General features: G+C 44.0%; 8 protein-coding genes across 8 annotated transcripts; 5 read left to right on the top strand and 3 right to left on the bottom strand.

Annotated features, from left to right (window-relative positions):
* Window positions 1-1,398: 1,398 nt before the first annotated feature.
* On the top strand, window positions 1,399-2,634 carry O0I10_006419 (uncharacterized protein; the record flags this gene model as incomplete). Its single annotated transcript, XM_058486447.1, has 1 exon — window positions 1,399-2,634. One exon carries the CDS (start codon window positions 1,399-1,401, stop codon window positions 2,632-2,634), a length of 1,236 nt encoding a protein of 411 aa, XP_058342804.1.
* Window positions 2,635-5,157: 2,523 nt separating this feature from the next.
* Window positions 5,158-6,369, bottom strand: O0I10_006418 (uncharacterized protein; the record flags this gene model as incomplete). Its single annotated transcript, XM_058486446.1, has 5 exons — window positions 5,158-5,414; window positions 5,467-5,607; window positions 5,702-5,780; window positions 5,834-6,138; window positions 6,210-6,369. The coding sequence occupies 5 exons, from the start codon at window positions 6,367-6,369 to the stop codon at window positions 5,158-5,160; spliced, it is 942 nt and encodes a 313-aa protein (XP_058342803.1).
* A 1,174-nt stretch (window positions 6,370-7,543) lies between these two features.
* O0I10_006417 (deoxyribose-phosphate aldolase) lies at window positions 7,544-8,318 on the bottom strand (the record flags this gene model as incomplete). Its single annotated transcript, XM_058486445.1, has 2 exons — window positions 7,544-7,753; window positions 7,827-8,318. The coding sequence occupies 2 exons, from the start codon at window positions 8,316-8,318 to the stop codon at window positions 7,544-7,546; spliced, it is 702 nt and encodes a 233-aa protein (XP_058342802.1).
* A 1,018-nt stretch (window positions 8,319-9,336) lies between these two features.
* Window positions 9,337-10,950, top strand: O0I10_006416 (phenylalanine-tRNA ligase; the record flags this gene model as incomplete). Its single annotated transcript, XM_058486444.1, has 5 exons — window positions 9,337-9,442; window positions 9,543-10,328; window positions 10,399-10,676; window positions 10,738-10,811; window positions 10,866-10,950. 5 exons carry the CDS (start codon window positions 9,337-9,339, stop codon window positions 10,948-10,950), a joined length of 1,329 nt encoding a protein of 442 aa, XP_058342801.1.
* Window positions 10,951-11,063: 113 nt separating this feature from the next.
* O0I10_006415 (uncharacterized protein) lies at window positions 11,064-12,982 on the top strand (the record flags this gene model as incomplete). The annotated part of the gene is made up of 7 exons (XM_058486443.1): window positions 11,064-11,157; window positions 11,227-11,242; window positions 11,304-11,383; window positions 11,458-11,474; window positions 11,512-11,697; window positions 11,750-12,096; window positions 12,343-12,982. The coding sequence occupies 7 exons, from the start codon at window positions 11,064-11,066 to the stop codon at window positions 12,980-12,982; spliced, it is 1,380 nt and encodes a 459-aa protein (XP_058342800.1).
* A 641-nt stretch (window positions 12,983-13,623) lies between these two features.
* Window positions 13,624-15,675, top strand: O0I10_006414 (uncharacterized protein; the record flags this gene model as incomplete). Its single annotated transcript, XM_058486442.1, has 8 exons — window positions 13,624-13,720; window positions 13,790-13,805; window positions 13,866-13,945; window positions 14,011-14,027; window positions 14,102-14,254; window positions 14,324-14,673; window positions 14,746-14,868; window positions 14,919-15,675. The coding sequence occupies 8 exons, from the start codon at window positions 13,624-13,626 to the stop codon at window positions 15,673-15,675; spliced, it is 1,593 nt and encodes a 530-aa protein (XP_058342799.1).
* Window positions 15,676-15,793: 118 nt separating this feature from the next.
* O0I10_006413 (methylenetetrahydrofolate reductase) lies at window positions 15,794-17,961 on the top strand (the record flags this gene model as incomplete). The annotated part of the gene is made up of 8 exons (XM_058486441.1): window positions 15,794-15,880; window positions 15,954-16,157; window positions 16,214-16,529; window positions 16,587-16,711; window positions 16,778-16,954; window positions 17,017-17,418; window positions 17,494-17,592; window positions 17,677-17,961. The coding sequence occupies 8 exons, from the start codon at window positions 15,794-15,796 to the stop codon at window positions 17,959-17,961; spliced, it is 1,695 nt and encodes a 564-aa protein (XP_058342798.1).
* A 198-nt stretch (window positions 17,962-18,159) lies between these two features.
* On the bottom strand, window positions 18,160-18,718 carry O0I10_006412 (uncharacterized protein; the record flags this gene model as incomplete). Its single annotated transcript, XM_058486440.1, has 4 exons — window positions 18,160-18,177; window positions 18,245-18,301; window positions 18,428-18,486; window positions 18,559-18,718. The coding sequence occupies 4 exons, from the start codon at window positions 18,716-18,718 to the stop codon at window positions 18,160-18,162; spliced, it is 294 nt and encodes a 97-aa protein (XP_058342797.1).
* Window positions 18,719-19,612: the final 894 nt, after the last annotated feature.

Here is a 19,612-nt window from a genome sequence, read left to right as displayed (position 1 = left end):
AGAGTTGAAGGATGGCAATGTTGAGCTGCAGTAGGACAATCATTCACATGCATTGGATTGGGCAACAAAGGTGTATGGGTGGAATGGGCTATCAAGTGGCAGTTTGCAAATAATTCGCCAACTTGATTCTTCTGATGCTTGGATGATACTTCTGTGTTTGAGCGTTTTTCAGTCAAATCCACTCGGATCAAGAAAGTTGAAGGATGGAGACGATGGGCTGGAGCAGGACAATCGTTCACATGCAACAGAGATGATTGGGAAGACTGGTTATTAGCTGGCATTTTAGGAACTACTCCTAAATAGTGAACAAGTATCATGCATCGCCTGTGCTGACTGACTCAAGTTACACAACACGTCCCTCTGCATCTTTGATTGTATTATAGTCATACTACTTGACAATGAACAAAGACCTCTTTTCATATCGCATCACGCTTACAGCATATGTAAAACATAAGGACTCCCATAACTCAGAATCTTACAATCAAACGTGGGCTCTTTAATAGAACAACGTACTCGGCTTGGCCAACTCCACCTTGGGTGCCAGTTTCACGATCAAGCTTGCCAATCCCAGATTTCGCAATGTCGCCAACAGCTAAACTGGATCCAGGGGTCGACCTCTTCGACGACGACGACCAAAAAATATTTTTTGGGTTGTTTGCGACATTGACCGCGAAACTTGCACCCAAGGTGCAGTTGGCCAAGCCGAGCACATTGCTCTAATAAAAACCCCACGTTTCATTGTAAAATTTGGAGATACAAGCACCTTTATGTTTGTAAGCGTGATGCTATATGAAGAGTTGTCTTTGTTCATTGTCAAGTAGGTGGACCCTGGCAGAGCAAAAGATGCCAGAGGGACCTCTTTGTGTAGCTGAGCTAAAAAGTCCGGACCTCAGGGATGATGCATGACAGGTACGCAAACGTCATTTTCAGGTCATACATTGGCAGCTAATAACCACTTTTGTGCATTCCCAACTTTTGTGCATTCTATTGTAGGTAGACGATGCTCCTGCTCTAGACATTCATTTCCATAATTAAAGTAGGTTGATCCGAGCTGATTTGGTTGAGTTACGCTCACACAAGATTACATCGGTTGAGCTACATCGAGCGTGCTTTATGTCCAGAGTGATGTAATCTCTCTTTGACCGCAGCTCAGTCAAATCAGCTCGGATCAACCTACTTTAATCATGGAAATGAATGTCTAGAGCAGGGGCATCGTTCCCATGCAGTGGATCTCGCAACAACGATGATTGGATAAAAGTGGCCGTTAGCTAGCAATATATGGGCTTTTGCCAATAGTATACGGTATCATCCTTTCATCCTTCCAGTCATGCAAGATAGCTGTGTTACACTAAGACGTCCCCTGCATCTTTTGCTCCGCCAGGGTCAACCTACTTCACAATGAACAAACACATGTCTTCCCAGAATTTAACCAAATCGCCTGATAAGGAAACAGGCACACAATATCGTCCACAACGGCTTTCGTATGCCAAGGTTACCAGTACTCATTCCTCAGCACGTACTCATTCCCCAACGCGGGATTCGTTGAAAGCAACAGCTCATGACAATTCTTTGCACTCGAATGTGTGGAAAGCCGGTGGCTCTCCTGCTTCCTGTACCAGCTTGTTCTTTGATTTCACGTCTCGTTCCGAAAATCGCTCCCAGCTTTTGTGCCATATAAACGAAAGCTTTCCCAACAATTGTGGTGTTCGCCTTCACTCGGATCATGCTCGCCGTATTGTTGAATTATTCATCGATGACTCCAACGTTTACCAGAAAGCTTGTACGTCAGGCCTTGTTTTCAAGGATGGTGTGCGTATCTTGCCTAGTGTACCTTTACCAGCTGATTCCCTTCTCATTCATCTTCGACTCAGCAACCTTCCTTTTACCTCTCGAGATAAGCTTACCGATGGAATTTATAAGGCTCTCTCACCCTTTGGTGATGTTCTTGATTATGGTATTCTCCGTGATCATGACTCTAAGTTGTTCATGGGACACGGATATGCAACATTAAACGTTTCAGGTTCAAAACAATCATCATCGCTCTCACACACGATTTCATGGCCTAACCCCGAAGACTGGTTTTATGCAACATGGGCTGAAATGCCGCTTCATTGCCTTCATTGCCACAAATCCGGTCATTCTATGTCCTCATGTCCTACCCACCCAAGCAGATATCGCCCCTGTTGGTCTTGCGGCCAAAATGGCCACCGTGCCGCTAAATGTCCCAATCGCCGCCCTATTGTTGTCAAGCCCATCAATGACCCACCAATGTCCCCATCGTCTTCTGTTTCCACTGCTGCCAGCCATTCTGATGTATCGATGCTTAGCACTGATTACTCACCCCTTGAAGCCCACAACGACATGATTATCAGTACTCATATTACAGAATCTTCCCCTGAAAAACCATCAGCCAAATCATCTAAGGCACCAACACCGCCCGAGTCCATCGATCGTATGTTGACGACTTTTCCCATGTCTGATGAAGCCAAGGAAATCATTCGATCTTTGCCTTTATCAAGTTTTACCACCCTTTATTTTAAGCTTAAAAGTCGGGGTAAACTTTTTCCGTCTTCTGCCACTCCTTCCAATTCGTCGGGGAGTGTCTCTTCCATGAGACTTAATGATTCCAATTAGCTCGCTCCCATCCTTTGTCATCTCGTTCCCTCTCATGTATATCTCCTTATGATTATCAATTTGACCAATATTGTTTCGATTTTGGGGTGCCACTCTACGATGCACTCCCAATAAAACGAGGCTAACAACCTCCATATAAATACTTCACAATGAACAAAGACCACGCTTCATATAGTATCACGCATACAGCATAGGTAAAACATAAAGACGGTCATATCTCAAAACAATACAATCAAGTGTGGGGTCTTTAAGAGAACAACATTGCTCAGCGGGGTCAAAGGAATCCTGTGTGGTAGTTTCACGATCGTGGTTGCCATTCCCAGATTTCGCAAATGTCGCCACCAGCCAAATTGGATTGGGGGTCGACCTCTTGAATTTTTTTTCGACGACGAGCAAAAATATTTTTGGCTGGTGGCGAGATGGCGAAATGTTGGAATGGCCACGATGAACTTCATACTTTGACACAAGATCGCTTTGACCCCGCCAAGCAACATTGTCCTCATAAAGACCCCACGTTTGATTGTGAAATCTTGAGATATGACTGTCTTTATGTTTTCAATATGCTGTATATGGGAGGTGGTCTTTGTTCATTGTCAAGTAGCTTGACCCTGGAGAGCCATGATGCAGGAGGACTTCTTTGTGTAACTGAGCCAAGAAGCCAGCACCTCTTGGTTATCTTGGTTATGCATGATGCTTATGCATTAGTAATCAATTGTTTATAAGCTGCCAGCTAATAACCCAGTCCTCCCATACAATTTTGTTACCCAAAACAATGGCATGTGAACGATTCCCCTGCTCCAGGCCATCATGTCCATCATTCAACCTTGTTGATCCGACGAGTGGATTTGGTTGAGTTACGCTCAAACACAAAACAGCAAAGTTATTTGTAAACTGCTAGCTAACAGCCCATTCCTCCCATTCACCTTTGTTGTCCGATCCAACGCATACGAACGATTGTCCTGCTCCAGCCCATCACTTCCATCATTAAGCTTTCATGATCCAAGCGGATTTGATTGAACAATGCTCAAACACAGAATGATCATCCAACATCATTTCAACTCATTTTAATTTCCAGCTCTTCCACTCCCATCTTGCCTCTTCCTCCCATTCTCAACTGTTGCCCCATTCAACTACAACTGCCACCTGCGAACGATTGCCCTGCTTCAACCCATCATGTCAACCCTACGATTGTCTTTGACCGAATGGCTTGTCCATGGCGTGTACGCACTTCACTACAACACACGCGTTCCTTGACACCCCATCTTCGCTTGTACACTCGTCTACCATGACCAATCGTTACAGCATTCATTCCAGCAGTTGCTATTAGCAGAGCCTTTACTCCATTGTCTCAAACGGTGTCATTTACATGCAGCACCCTATCCTGCAGCCTTTGTTACGTGAACAGCAGATAGCAGCCATTGTACAGAAGCATCTTTATTTACGCGTGGCAACCGGCTTCAATACATACGGCTTCTTATGGATATGGAAGGGATCTGAATATTGGTTTGGTACATTGGATGGATGGAATTGGATATACAATGTGTCGAAAAAGAGGGTATGTATCCATTATCAACGTGGTCATTGTGTTTGATGCTTTCATCCTGAACGATTGGTGCATCCCATTATCGTACTTTACACGCTATTCCATGGCAACTATCACATCATCATCCTTGTGCAACCTGTCAACAATGTACAACCATCATCCTCCAACTCCACGATTTGACACGTCATGCAACAAGTGCCACCTCACATCCCTCCATTCACCTTTGCACAATGCATACCCAAAAGGATAGAACTTCCCAAATCGATGTATCTCCACCCCCGTTCGAGCAATCCGCTGTACCTCTCAATCTATCTCTTGTGAATGTTGTTGGATTAAAGGGCTATTTGAGGGAATACGACATTGCGTTGGCGCCAATCATTTTGAGTTCTATAATGTAAGCGGCCTTCTTCCTTCTTCCTGAATTGGATCCCGTCGTGCGTTGGGCACTCGATGGATCGTGTTATAGGAAAATCTATGGTATGGGAAATGCAGGATTGTAGAAGTGCATCCGGTTGTGGACACAGTGATAAGGAAAAAGAAAGAAAGATGAGAAAGGCTGATTGATTCATTGTGCCTTCAACAAAGGCTGCATTCGATAGTTCTCCCCTGTTTTGCGATTGAGTTTATACACCTACGGCGGGAGATGCTGGTATGTACCACATACCTTGTCTATCTCGGATCCTGATTTATGCATGGACATTCAATCGCACCAATGCTCTTTGTGAAGATGGCCTTTCAATCTATCAGCTCATCGTATATACGTATCTGTAGATTCACCTTTTTGTCCTAGATGAATAACCTTGCTTTGTAACACTTTTTATGATGAATGGATGATTAAAGGCATCTCTTCTACTACTGGTATCTCGCCATTGTTAACACCAAAAACACGTAATGTTTAATGGATTAAGAGGTTGTTGACTACATTTATCTGATTTCTCTTATGATATCTGCATCCAATTGAAGAAAAGCATGTTTCATCATTAATACGTGGGCCAGCCACCAGACCAGTTGAGATCGTTGATGAGTAGCTTGGGAGCACCATTATCCTCAGCATCATAAGCATGTCGTGCGATAACACCATCATTCACATCTTGGCCACCAGGACCAATCCACTTGTCGTTACCAGCATCAAAGATCGTACCAGCACTTTGCATAGCATCAACACCATTCTTATCCAAGTATGGGCCGGTGATAGATTTGCTTCGGCTCACGACGATCTTGTAAGTGCTATCCACACCTGGTATTTCATCTCGTCAGCATCAAGTTGATGAAACACCATTAAAACTTACCTGAACAGCACTTGTCAATCGATGCAAAAAGATAGTAATAGCCATCGTGGTACACGATGGATGCAGCTTCAATAGCATTTGAATCATTTGGATTTGCTGCAATCGAATAAATCTTGGCGTTTTGATACGGCTTCATGGTAGCTTTGATGAAAAAGAATCAGTCAATAGGTCTATGATGAAGAAGCAAACCCTTCCCCCCCTGATCAATGTTGGAATTGATGCATCTATGTAATACCTGGATCCAATTCGGTGATCTTGAGACCGCTCCAGAAAGAACCAAATGCCAACCATGGCTTGCCATCATTATCAATTACCTAATGCGACGAGTCAGCGACCTTGTGTGATATCCAAAAATAAAGATACCCACCAACTCAGGATCAATAGCATTATAGTCGTTGCTGCTTGTGGTCTTCAGCACCACGCCGTCGTCACGCCATGATCCAGCTTTAATTGAGTCAGCCGATGCCAAACCAATTGCCGAATTTTGGCTACCAAAAGAGGAGATGGCATAGTAGAGGTAGACTCTGTTATTGAAGACCTTGGCATCAGGAGCCCATACATCCAAGCCTGAATGACCAGAAGCTGAGGATGCCCACCATGATGGAGCACTCAAGAAGATTTGAGCAGCACTCTGCCAAGTGGTCTTGTCATTAGAATACTTGACTTGGATACCTGAACAAGATGAAAATAAGATACATTTCTTATTCCGCTAATATAAACATTACGCTGTCATTCTTACGTACCATCGCCAGTGCAGAATGCAAACCACGTACTATCTTCCTTGATGATTGTGGGATCATGGCATCCAATGTCACCACTCAAATTCCAAAAGTCGCCATAGACTTGGGAGACAAGAAGGGATGAAGCGAATAGAATACCGGTCGAGATTTTCCCAAAGAGCATGTTGATGATGATGTTAGATGTCGAGAACAACAACGGACGATGGAGCAGCCACTACATAGCTTATTTATATGATAACCCCAGGGTCTGGACATTGTTGCACGCTCATCTCAAAAGTACACGAGTACGCTCTGCAAGTATTAAACTTTTGAGTATAATTGTAATAATGCATTACATTGCCGAGGATATTTTGACCGTATGACAATTGCCAGGATTTCGAGAGGAGAATTACAATCATCTTTTGGTGTATATCTCCGTACCTGAAATACGCGTATGCCCTTTTGCCGTACATGTTCATGCTTCTTTTCGGGGATAAACGATACCAAAAGGAGATCTATGAGTGTACCATTATAGTATGACCCACATTCGTTGTCTTTGGGGTACAATCAGGAAAGGCTCGAATCGACTAATGGTGGTTATGAAACCGTGTAACGATCACAAGCATGATGCTACACAAATCTTGCCTCGGGTTTTTTGGCATCATTTCTCGATATAAATGCATACGCATAATATGTAATGGCCAAAATAGAACATGTGGCATGGATGCATCCACTGGGATTTCCAAGAGATATGCAAAAACACGGGATCATCCAAATCCAGTAAACGATGTGTCACGTCAATTTGTGTTATATGAGAATCAAGCAAAGGCATATATTACATTAGCAAAAGCCCACACGATCGCGTGTACAACCACTGTTGAGAGTCATACATGATGTGAAAGCATCTTTATCATCCATTCCATTTGAAAGAAAACGCCTACATAGCTATTACTAATGTCGCATTTAAACGTGCCTTGGATGATGATATGTAATGTACGTGATGGCAAGGATTAAAAGCTGACCATTCTCATGTAATGAGGTTGTGTGAGAATAAACCTACCCCACCTTGACGGGGCCTGCCGAGCATAGTGCAGTAACAGAGGTCTTTGCTCTTGGTCGCAATGATTCGTTTGAGCGGAGTAATAAACTTGCAGGTACGACATTGACCATCATGTGGATACCGTTTTCTCCCAGGGACTTGTATATAATGGCTGATTAGTATACGTGGTGTGGGACACGACTTGATCAAAGTGAGCCATGAGATTCAACTAGTTACAATGCTCGTGGAGGAATGTCATTGTTTTATTTCCCGGAAATGAGAGCAAGAAGGGGTGGGCGTGGTATAATGTGATTACTGTTTAATTCTTTTGTTGCTTCTTAAAGTCTTCCAAGATCTGAGCAGTAGAAGAGGAACCAATACGAGTAGCACCCTTACGCAAGAATTCGAGGACTTGATCAAGAGTCTTGATACCACCCGATGCCTTGACTTCAATATGATCCGAGACGTTGGCACGCATCAACTCGATGTCTTCATAGGTAGCTCCAGAGGAAGCAAAACCAGTGGATGTCTTTTTTTTGAGGGAGAAGCGTATCAGCATCCACATTTCACCATGAATCCAATCCATCCACCACTCTTATTACCTTTACGAATTCAGCACCAGCAGCTTCAGAGAGCTTGCATGCTTGGACAATTTCCTCCTTGGTCAAGTAAGCATTCTCGAAAATGATCTTGAAGATGATATCGGGACGCTTCTCCTTGCAGGCACGGATCACAGATTCAAGTTCCTTTTGGCATTCATCATATCTACCAGCCTTCAAGTGACCCACATTGATCACAACATCCAGCTCCACAGCGCCGTCCTCCACAGTCTGCAATGCCTCGGCAACCTTGGCACTCGTAGGCGAGTTGCCATGGGGGAACGAAATCACGGTACCCACGAGCACGTTTGAACCCTTGAGAATCTCGGCAGCTTGCTTGACATCGCAAGGCTTGACGCACACAGACTTGGCATCACATTCAAGAGCAACCTTGCAGCCGGCTTCGACGTCCTTGGGAGTGTGATCAGGCTTCAAAATGGCGTGATCAAAGACCTTGGCGAGTTGAGTGTAGGTAATCGTGTCAACGTTGATCATGGCGGGAAAGAAGGATAATACAGCGTGTGAAAAGTGGGATCGGAACGCGTACTTTTATTCAGAGCAATCCACCACCACCAGGTCCCAAATATATAGTTTCTGTTCCCCTACACACACACACAATAAATAGCCCGTGCTTTCAGGTACATTCAAAGTACACGCTATATCATTCATGACAGTGTCCAATCCATTCTTCTACCTACCTACATGCGTAGAGAGCAGATAATAGTAACATCTTGTAGCTCTCAATTGGGATTTACAAAGTGCTAACAAGGATGTCTATAAATCCAGTCGGCATGTTTTTAGGTTATCAAGGCATATAGCTATCATGGTGTCAAGTGGTGGACCCTGATTAACCATGTATGGGAGATCATGGTGGATGCAATGGAAGCAATGGCAACGGTGGAAAGCGGCGATACAACGCTTGTGGAACCGGAAAGGAGCGATGCGGGACGATTGACAACTTCTTACCTGGTCGCTTAGTAGCCTTATCATCTTGAGGCTATCATCATGCACATACCCATAATCACGTCTCGCTGCATTTAGAACCATATTCCTCTTATCCAAAATACAATTGACGTTGTGTATCACACCACAATAAAAAAATATCGGGAGACCGTTTCAATGGATCGTGATGTCCTTATTGTCCTCTTGGATTGAGTAGCCTAACTATCCTTTCATGTTGAATGATGTTGGCTAGTCTTCTTTGTTTGGTATCCATGACAATGAGAGCACGTTAACAATGAAAAGCCAACAATGACCAATGCATCAGCTTTAATCCATATAGGGTGGTGCCGAGAAGATACATTCATGATACTTGCCAACAAGGGCTTTTGATGATGTAAGCATTCAGGCAGTAGGAGTATAGTGATTTGACACAATGCCATTGTTGTGATGCTTTTAGTTTCCAGGCACATAGTTGTCGGGGATACGTTGAATGCGGAAGATTTGATTCGCCAGCTCTGATTCAAGAGCCTACCTTGCACCTCTTTACTGTAAACACCCCTCCATCATCCCCATGCTTCGGTCTCCGGTGCGCTTGACTTCACTCTTCACCACACCAAAACGCTCCGCATTGGTATGCGTCAGCTTAAGGAGAGCATGGTATACAACAGGCACACGTGGTAAGTGGTATACAATTGAAAGCGTTGTTTATTACACGACGAGGACCTGTCAAATACTAAAGACTTGGCTATTGTTCCCTCGATCGACCCATTCCTGCAGAGATCACCGACACCGAGATCAAAATCGACGACAAGGTTTATCCAAAGGACGCATGGACCAACATTTCAGAGACGACATTGTCACGCGTTGGACGCAAACTTCACTTGGAGCCTCGACACCCTATTTCCATTATCCGTCAACTGATCGAGGACCATTTCGCCAATTGGACGACTTTTAACGACCTGCATCCCGTTGTTACGACCAAGCAGAACTTTGACGACTTGCTCGTGCCTAAGAACCATGTTGTACGCAACAAATCCGACAACTACTACTTGAACGAGACGACCATGTTACGTGCGCATACCTCAGCTCACCAGCTTGAAGGATTGCGTTCTGGCGCTGACAAGTTTCTTATTTCAGGCGACGTTTTTCGACGTGACGAGATTGATTCATCGCATTATCCCGTGTTTCATCAAATGGAAGGATTGGTGACCTTTGATCGTGCGGAGGCTGCAGCCCAAGTACAAGCGGATTTGGAGGCTACAGGCATGGTGCAAAAGGCTGCCAGGGTACAAGTCGTGGATGATACCACCATCACGCCATCCAATCCTATCCAACCCACCCATGATCCAAAAGACGTCGAAGCTGTATCAGCTCACCTAAAGTATTGCATCAACTCGTTGGTCAGCAAATTGTTTGCCGATGAACCCAATCTCGAGGTGCGTTGGATCGAGGCTTATTTCCCTTTCACGAGTCCTAGTTGGGAGGTTGAAATCAAGTACAAAGGTGAATGGCTCGAGGTATTAGGATGTGGTGTTGTTCAACAACCCCTTTTGAATAATGCAGGTACGCATAAAAGAATTGGATCCCCTCACACACAGCAGAAAAATTGATCAAGGGATGGGGGTTGTTGTAGGCATGGAAGGCAAGATCGGCCACGCATTCGGCTTGGGCTTGGAACGATTAGCTATGGTTCTTTTTGATATTCCTGATATCCGTCTTTTCTGGTCACGAGATGAACGTTTCTTGCAACAATTCGAACCCGGCAAAATCCAGAAATTCAAGCCATTCTCGAAATACCCACCTTGTATCAAAGACATGTCGTTCTGGTTGCCCACTGCTGAATGGGAGGAAAACAACTTTTGTGAATTGGTTCGTGATGTCGCAGGCGACCTTGTCGAAAGCGTCAAATTGGTGAGCCCAAATGTTGCATAGCATTGCATGCTCCGACAGCACCTAACATGTACATCCCTAGATTGACGATTTCACTCATCCAAAGACAAACCGACGCAGTCTATGTTATCGCATGAATTACCGATCCATGGATAGGTAAATGCTGTTCATATGATATCATCCAGGAAACTCAATCTTTTTCTCTTGTAGAAATGTAACCAATGAGGAGATCAATGAGATCCAGGAACGTGTGCGTGATGCTGTAGCCAAGGAGTTCACTGTAGAGTTACGATAGCCACCCAACTTGCATGCATTTAGGGTATATACATATATAAAAATGCTGTTCTTCAATATAATGATTTCTTTGCCCTTTCTCTCTCTCTCCTATCTTCGTTGTAAATATCTATTATGGCGTTATCAGAAGATCTCGATCATCGTCCCAGGAGCTCCATACTTCGTATTGGCTTGGTCACTTGTTGCATGGTGGGCCACGAGTTTACATGTACGTTATCATCAAGCATTGGATACATGATAGAGTAATATATCTCTTTTTCCATGTTGCGTCTTTTAGGGGTGATACAATTTGCGTATGTCATAGCCTGCATTTGCATATCTTTAAGGGGTGGTGGTTCACAATTCTACATGTAGATATGGCACGCCCTATTTGCTCTCGCTTGGTCTTTCAAAAGAAATGACGGCTTTGATATGGTTATCTGGACCCATTTCTGGTAAGCAGTAGTAGTGATACAATGCCACTCTTATGCATCATGCCAATTTATGTATCCCAAACAAACAATCATAGGTTTGATCGTGCAGTCGGTAAGCGTGATGGATACACACACAATGGTATACACAGGTATCTAAATGCGTACGTATCTTCAAGGTTATCGGTGTGTGGAGCGACAATTGCAAGTCCAAGCTTGGTCGACGCCGCCCTTTCATCATCATTGGAGGTGTCATCGTTTGGGTATCGCTTCTGGGATTAGGCTATGTGGAACCAATTGCTCGATCATTAGCAAGCAATAGTGATAATGAAACAATGGTAAATGGACAACAAGGAAAGCTAGCTCATCATGCTAATCGACAACAAGTAGATACAAAACTTAAAAGTTGCGGTTGCGATTTCGTCCCTGTGTACTCTCGAAGTTGGTGCGAATATTGTGGAAGCGAGTGGTCGATCATTGTTCATTGACATGTTCCCAACTTCGCAGCAAAACACAGTCAACGTCTTCTCCAGCGTCTTTTACAACGTAGCTGATGTTGCTGGATACTTGCTAGGATACCTCAACCTTTCCGATATTTTCCCTACGTCTGATGTATCGCAAATGGGTGCATTGTGTACTATAGCTGCTATCATATCTGCATTCACCGTAGTCATTGGTTGCCTCTCAGCCCATGAAGTGCCCCTCTCGCTTGGTTTCACTGCTACAACAAAGAATGAGTAAGTACATCATGGGAGTAAAAGTGTATTGACGTGTTGAAATAATGAATACACATATAGGCCATGGTACCAGACATTTATTGACATTTGGTACGCCATACGTCGTCTGCCGTATTCGATACAAAAGCTATGCAATGCGCAATTCTTTGGATGGATGTATTGGTTTCAATTCGGAACTTACGTGTGAGTACTTATCACCCACCCACTCACATCACATCAAGTTATTGATATCTTGAATACTTCTAGCACGACATGGGTGGCTGAAATTTATGCCAGGACGCATCATTCAGAACAATGGGATGAAGGAGCACGTGCTGGATCACTTGCAATGGGTATATCTTCTGTCGTGGCTATTGTATCGGGCGCTATTCTACCATCGGCTATCAAACACGGCTTTTTATCTCGCAAAAACATGTACACCTTGTCACATGTCTTGTTTGCAGCAGCCATGTTCCTCGTACCTTTTATCGATTCGCTGGCAGGTGCCATGTTGTTGTGTGGTTTGGTGGGTGTTCCATGGATCATTACCATGTGGATACCCTATTCATTGATTAGTGAATACCTGGTCCTTGAGCATCACAAGGAAAAGCAGCATTCGCGTTATGATGATCGATCCAGCTCCCAAATCGAAGAAGAATCAACGCCATTGCTATCGGTAGAAGAAAAAAGTATGGATTCTGGTATCGTCCTTGGCATTCACAATATCTACATGACGCTACCACAATTCATCGGCATCGCCCTTACCTCGATCATCTTTTCAATGGCCCATTCACTAGAAGAACAAAACCCCGATGACAACCAAGGCGTATCTTGGGTACTACAATCTTGCGGAGTGATGGCCATCGTTGCTGCTCTTGTCAGTAGAAGCATGGTGGACGTCGATTAGCCACAACACAGCTGAAAAGATACACGTTGATACCCCAGCAACACCACCCTTTAATATAGATAGAACATCATCTTACATGCATTAGTGTAGCTAAAAGAGTATAAATTTTGGAATCATGGTTACTTTATTATGTTTGTCAGTGGCAGAATACAAGAAAGATCACCAAGTTGTAGATGGTATCATTAAGTGGAGCATGTTCAATGCATGCCATTGCGCAACCAACCGCCTCAAAGATGCACATGTTGCAATGCCATCACCATGGTATTCATATAAGCTACCATGGATCATGACAATGTAAAAAGGTTCTTGTTATTACTATCAATCCTCCTGCATGATGTACTTTTGGTGATAATAAATAAGCTCTGATTCGCCGTCTATAAAGACCTGTAGTAGTATGGTTCCACCCGCCGGCATCTAAATACTTCACTTTATGATTGCAAGAGCAAATCCCATCCCATAAACCAAAAGAGATCTATCACGGAAGGATATACAACAACATAAAGCACGATAGCAACATGGCAGTGACACAGCCCATGTGTGTGCATGGTTTCGTGTCACCTCTCAAGTTGTATAAAACCTAACGCAGACTTCCTTTTATACTACGGATCTTTTTTTCCGCTTCCTTTTCTTTTGTTGGTGCTATGGTGTTATCACAACAACAAGTGGATACCCGACCCAAGCGATCTCTTTTACAAGTTGGATTGATTACATGTTGTATGGTGGGCATCCAATTCACATGTACGATACAACCACAAAATGTGTCAGCTCCAATAACACCATGTTAAAGTGTCACTTTTATTACTTCAGGGACGGTGGAATTATCGTAGGTGGTGTATGAAAGGGAGAGCGAGACCAATGTCATGACCTCCTCCTACATCATTAGATATGGCACACCCTACCTACTCTCACTCAACTTGTCCAAGGAATTGACAGCGTTAGTATGGCTTGCTGGTCCTCTTTCGGGTGAGTGACGCAATTGCATTGGTGGATGGTGCTATGATTTAAGTGTGTGATACTAAGAATCTCAGGTCTCATTGTCCAACCTGTAAGTACTACAACAAGCACCACCATGTTAATACAAATCAGAGGCTGATACGTACGTATGTACTGGATCATAAGCTTATTGGTGCATGGAGCGACAAGTGTACATCCAAACTCGGCCGTCGACGACCCTTTATCATCATTGGAAGCGTGCTTGTCTGCATCTCACTTTTTTGTGTGGGTTATGCAAAGGAGATTTCTCGGTTGCTAACAAGTGATGAGGACAATGAAGTATGTAAGGGGGTCATTCTTTTATGATAAAGGGTTCATTGTTGACGAAAGATGCACGTACATACATAGGCAAGGAACAATAAGCTGGCCATTGCCATTGCAGTATCATCCTTTTACTTTTTGGATTTTTGCTTAAACGCGGTACAAGCTTGTTGTCGATCCTTGTTTCTCGACGTATTTCCCATCTCTCAGCAGGACACGGCGAATGCTTTTGGTAGCAACCTCGGGAACCTTACAAACGTTTTTGGCTACTTTATTGGATACCTTGATCTCGTAAAGTATCTTCCCATGCTTGGTCATTCACAAATGGGTGCCTTGTGTATTGCTGGTATCCTCGTGTTTGCTCTATCCATGACGATAACGTGTCTCTCGGTTCAAGAAATCCCCCTTTCAGCTGATGCTGTAGTCAAAACGGATGAGTGAGTACATCTATGTATGCTGAAACAAAAGAATGGGATGGGGTGTTTATGTGTATACATACATGTTATTAGGCCATGGTACCAAGTGTTTGTTTACATCTGGTACGCCTTGCGTCGCTTGCCACCTTCGGTGCAAACGCTATGTAATGCTCAATTCTTTGCATGGATGGGTTGGTTCCCCTTTCTCTTTTACAGGTAACATGCTCTCTTTTTTTACATGTTCGATTCATTTATGCATGGATTAGTACAACGTGGGTGTCTGAGATCTACTTTGAAGCACATCAACCGGAACGATGGGATGAAGGAACACGTGCAGGGTCGTTTGCATTATTGATGTATGCTATTGTGTCCGCTGTGGCGGGTACCATCTTGCCCATGCTTACCAACCATGGGTTCCTTTCACTCAAAAACACATATACATTATCGCACACGGTGTTTGCTACGGCGATGCTTTTGACCTTTTTTATTCATTCAGTTGTGGGAGCAACATTACTACTTGGGCTTGTGGGAGTATCATGGGCAACCACCATGTGGATTCCATTTGCATTGATTGGCGAATATCTGGTGATTGAACAACAAAGAAAAAGTCATTTATTACAACAAAGATCCTCCTATGCTACTATGGAAGATGAAACATCCTCCTCCTCGGGTGTATCATCCTCATCACGTACTCAAGTGGGAGAAGAAGAAGACGATGAAGAAAGAGGTCAATTGCTGGTGGCAGCAGACGATGATACAATGGACGCTGGTATGGTGCTTGGTGTTCACAATATGTATGTGGTGTTTCCCCAATTTGCGGTTGCTATCATTGCAGCTCTTATCTTTTCGGTTGCCAAGGCGATGCAACAAGCAGAGGGACCCCCTGTGGATGATGATGATGATGAGGATCAACGAGGCAATTGGGGTGTGCCATGGGTTCTTCGATTTGGTGGAATGATGGCTATCATGGCTATCGTGCTGAGTCGACGTGTGGTGGATGTTGACCTGAACAACAAAAAGTAGTAGATAATAGAGAAGATGATGCGGGTTGTCGGCCCGTCAAATCCATAGATCAGATCTTGGAAATAAAGCATCCCCGCTTTCTTTACCGCTTTCCATCCTTTTGTATATCCGTAACACCATGAAGATAACTGACAAGTTGGAACAAGCCAAACAAAAGGGCCATATCAGCTACTCGTTTGAATTCTTCCCTCCAAAAACCGATGCTGTAAGCAACAACACGAAACCAACCTTGTCTGTACATTGACACACGCACACGCACATTCTCTTTTATATGAAAGGGTCTTGCCAACTTGTTCGATCGTATGGGTCGCATGGCCACATTGGAACCTTACTTTGTCGCATGTACTTGGGGTGCTGGTGGGTCGACACAGCAACGCACTCTGGAAGTTTGCTCGACAGCTCAAAGCGTATACGGTCTCGAGACGCTTATGCATTTGACATGCACCAACATGGAGAAAGAAAAGATCGATCGTGCACTTGAAGTAGGTTGTGTTGGATTCATTCACGCGTGGTGTATCCTCATTCGGTTGTTCTTTAGGATGCCAAAGCAGCTGGTATTCAAAACATCCTTGCACTTCGTGGCGATCCTCCAAGGGGACAAGAGTATTGGACACCTTGCGACGACCAATTCCAACATGCGGCTGATTTAGTAAAGTATATCCGACAGCATTACGGTGATTACTTTTGCATTGGTGTTGCTGGATACCCAGAGGGCCACATGGATACCCCTGACAAGGCTCAGGATTTGCAATATCTCAAAGACAAGGTCGATTGTGGTGCCGATTTCATTCTATCACAACTCTTTTATGATGTCGACGTATTCAAGAATTGGGTCAAAAAGTGCAGAGATCTTGGTATGTTTGAAATCAATGTACACAATAGAGGTGCTCATGGTTACTACCACATTTTAGGTATTACTGTACCTATCATCCCGAGCATTTTGCCGATTCCCACACATCAGAGCTTCCGTCGTATCATCAATTTGTGCCGGATACAGGTGCCAAAGACCGTTTTGGACAAGTTGGAGGAAATCAAGGTAAAAAGCGAAATCATCACCATGACAACAACAGCTTTTATTGATTGTATTGTATTGGGAGAGTAGAGCGATGATCAAAAAGTCAAGGATTATGGTGTGGAATTGGCCGTGGATATGATTAGTGACTTGAGAGCCTCTGGTTTAATTGATGGCATTCACTTGTCAACACTCAACCTGGAACGATCAAGCCGTTTGATTTTGGAACAATTGGAGCTTGCACCTAGCAAGAAAGAACAACCCAAGGTATGCGTACTAGTAGTAGGCTAAATCCTTCAATGATAGTAACTAACGCCATGACTTTAAAGAATCGTGTCTTGGCTGCCTTGGCAAGTGACGCTTCTCTAGTGGAAAATTGGGATGAATTTCCTAATGGTCGTTATGGTGATGCAAGATCACCTGCCTTTGGTGAAAACACATACATTGCCACACAATTAGCGCCAACATCCGAAGCTGCCAAAAAATGGGGCCATCCAACGACTGTCCAAGATATCACTCGTCTCTTTGAGCGTTACATTACGGGTGATTTGAGCAGCTTACCATGGTGTGATGAACCGTTGCAGACTGAATCGGATACAATCCAGCAACATTTGACACAATTCAACCGACAAGGTTACTGGACGGTGGGTTCGCAACCTGCAGTCAATGGTGCAAGGAGTGAAGATCCGGTATATGGATGGGGTCCCAAAGGTGGCTACGTATATCAAAAGGTAATGTAATGAATGCTAAATGTTGATGCTGTCATGTTGATCCAATGCTGACGACAAGGGGGATGGGATTTGTAGGCATTTATCGAATGCTTTGTGTCGGATGAACAACTTCACAAGCTTTTGGAAAGACTCAAGAAGGATCCTCATGTTACGTACTATGCTACCAATCGCAAGGTAGGTGTTGTTGATCCAGCCCACAACCGGATGATGATGATGGATGCCGTTTGACTGACAGCTTTTTTCATTTTTGTAAAAAAGGGTGATCTTTCAACCAATGTAGAAAACACCGAGGATCAAAACGCGGTAACATGGGGCGTATTCCCTGGCAAAGAAATTGTACAGCCAACCATTATTGAGCGTGTCAGTTTTGAAGCATGGCGTGATGAAGCATATCAGTTGTGGAAAGAATGGGAGCAACAATACCCTGCAGATAGCAAGACAGCCCAACTTTTACGTGACATTGCTGAGCGATATTGGTTAATCAACGTGGTCCATAATGATTTTCAACAACCAAGTAGTTTATTTGAAGCAATGCTTCCATAAATCGATAGAATAAAAGAAAAATCAAAATTGAAGAAACTATGTTGACTGCATTCAGATAACGGATGTGTGTGATAGTGGGTTTGCATATATGGGGGCCTGTTTGTCTGCAAGAGAGAAACATGAAAATGGGTGCGTGAGTTGTGTGTTGTGTATGTGTGGTAATGAAAATGCGTGTAATTCCAAGGAATGTTTGTTTTCTTAACCAGACTTCTCGAGCTATTTATAATAGTTGTTTGTCAGCAAGGAAGAAAAAAGAAACAAGGATGGGGATGAGTATACTCACAGCAGCCTTTTCAGCCTCATAACGCTTCTTGTCTTCCTCAGCCTTGGCAGTGTAGGGCTATAAAAAAATGCACACGCGCGCGTTCGCGGGCTCAATTAGTCAAAAAAGTAAAAAAAAAATGGATTGCTTCCTCCACTCTCCCATCGCGTGTATGCGTGTGCGCGCGCGTTACGCTATACTTACAGCCTTTTCTTCGTCACTCATGGCCTTCCACTTTTCACCCAAGATCTTGCCAAGGGTACCTTTTTATCAACATTGGGTTAGCAGCTTATTCATGTAAAGATAAAAAAAATGATGTCAAAAAACAGCCATACCAAAGCTAGCATCAGGGTTCTCTTCCTTGACCTTGGGACGCATCTCCTGGGAGAAAAACATGTAGGCAGACAAACCACGCTTGGGACCAGTCTTGTCCTTCTTAGTACGCTTGCCATTCTCAGACTTGGCAGAACGCTTGCTAACGGCTTCTTTGGGCATGGTTCTAAAGAGGTAGAAGAAAAACAAAGTGAGAAAAAGCCATACAGTTTGTATCAAACGCAAAGTTCGAAAAAACGCGATGAGGGAGGTGATGAGGGCGATGAGGATCAGGGTTGGAGAGAGTTGCTTGAGTAGCATAATGAAATTTTTCTTAAGCCTGCGGAGAGGGGAGGGGAGGAAGTACTCACCTCAGTAAGAAAGCAGTGGGTGGTGTGTGTGTGTGTGTGAAGTGTGTGGTGGTGGGTGGAGAGTAGTTGTGTGAGCTGTGCGAGTGCAAGCGGTGAGTGCGTGGCCTCTCACTTTGGCCCAGCAAAAAAAAACCGCCGCAGAGTGCGGGTCATGAAACATTATTGGGTGACACAGGCCTACATCACACACACACACACGCACACATTACTCACACTAGACACGCGTAACCGCCCCCTCAAATTGATTTTTTTTTGCTCCGGATTGCCCCATAGCAGGGTCTTTACCAGCTGCTCCTGTATTGAATTTGGATTAGCACCATACTTAAAATCATCATTCTCTCCTCTACAGTAAGCAATAACCAGGCTCATACGGCCATTTAACACCACCCACTCATCATTCTCAAATGACCACTACCCACTCACCACCACCACCACCACCATCACTGTAAAACTGAGCTGTGATTCCAATTACCGGTAATTGCCGTATCAGCTATACACTCACCGCTCAGCTGATATCATTGGGTACATAAAATGCGGCTCTTGCCGATGTTGTGCGATAGTCACTCTTTATTGGTGTGCCAAGCCTATCACACACTTGCATATTAATGTCACTGCCACACGATGGAAAAGGAAAACATACACACACGCACATTCGCTTTCCCTCACACACGCACACACACACACAACATACGCAATCAATGAATGG

The sequence above is a fragment of the Lichtheimia ornata genome (assembly GCF_029851405.1).
Source record: "Lichtheimia ornata isolate CBS 291.66 chromosome Unknown scaffold00028, whole genome shotgun sequence".
Taxonomy (NCBI): Eukaryota; Fungi; Mucoromycota; class Mucoromycetes; order Mucorales; family Lichtheimiaceae; genus Lichtheimia; species Lichtheimia ornata.
Note: the sequence above shows the minus strand (reverse complement) of the source record. Positions and strands in the feature narration are given on the sequence as shown.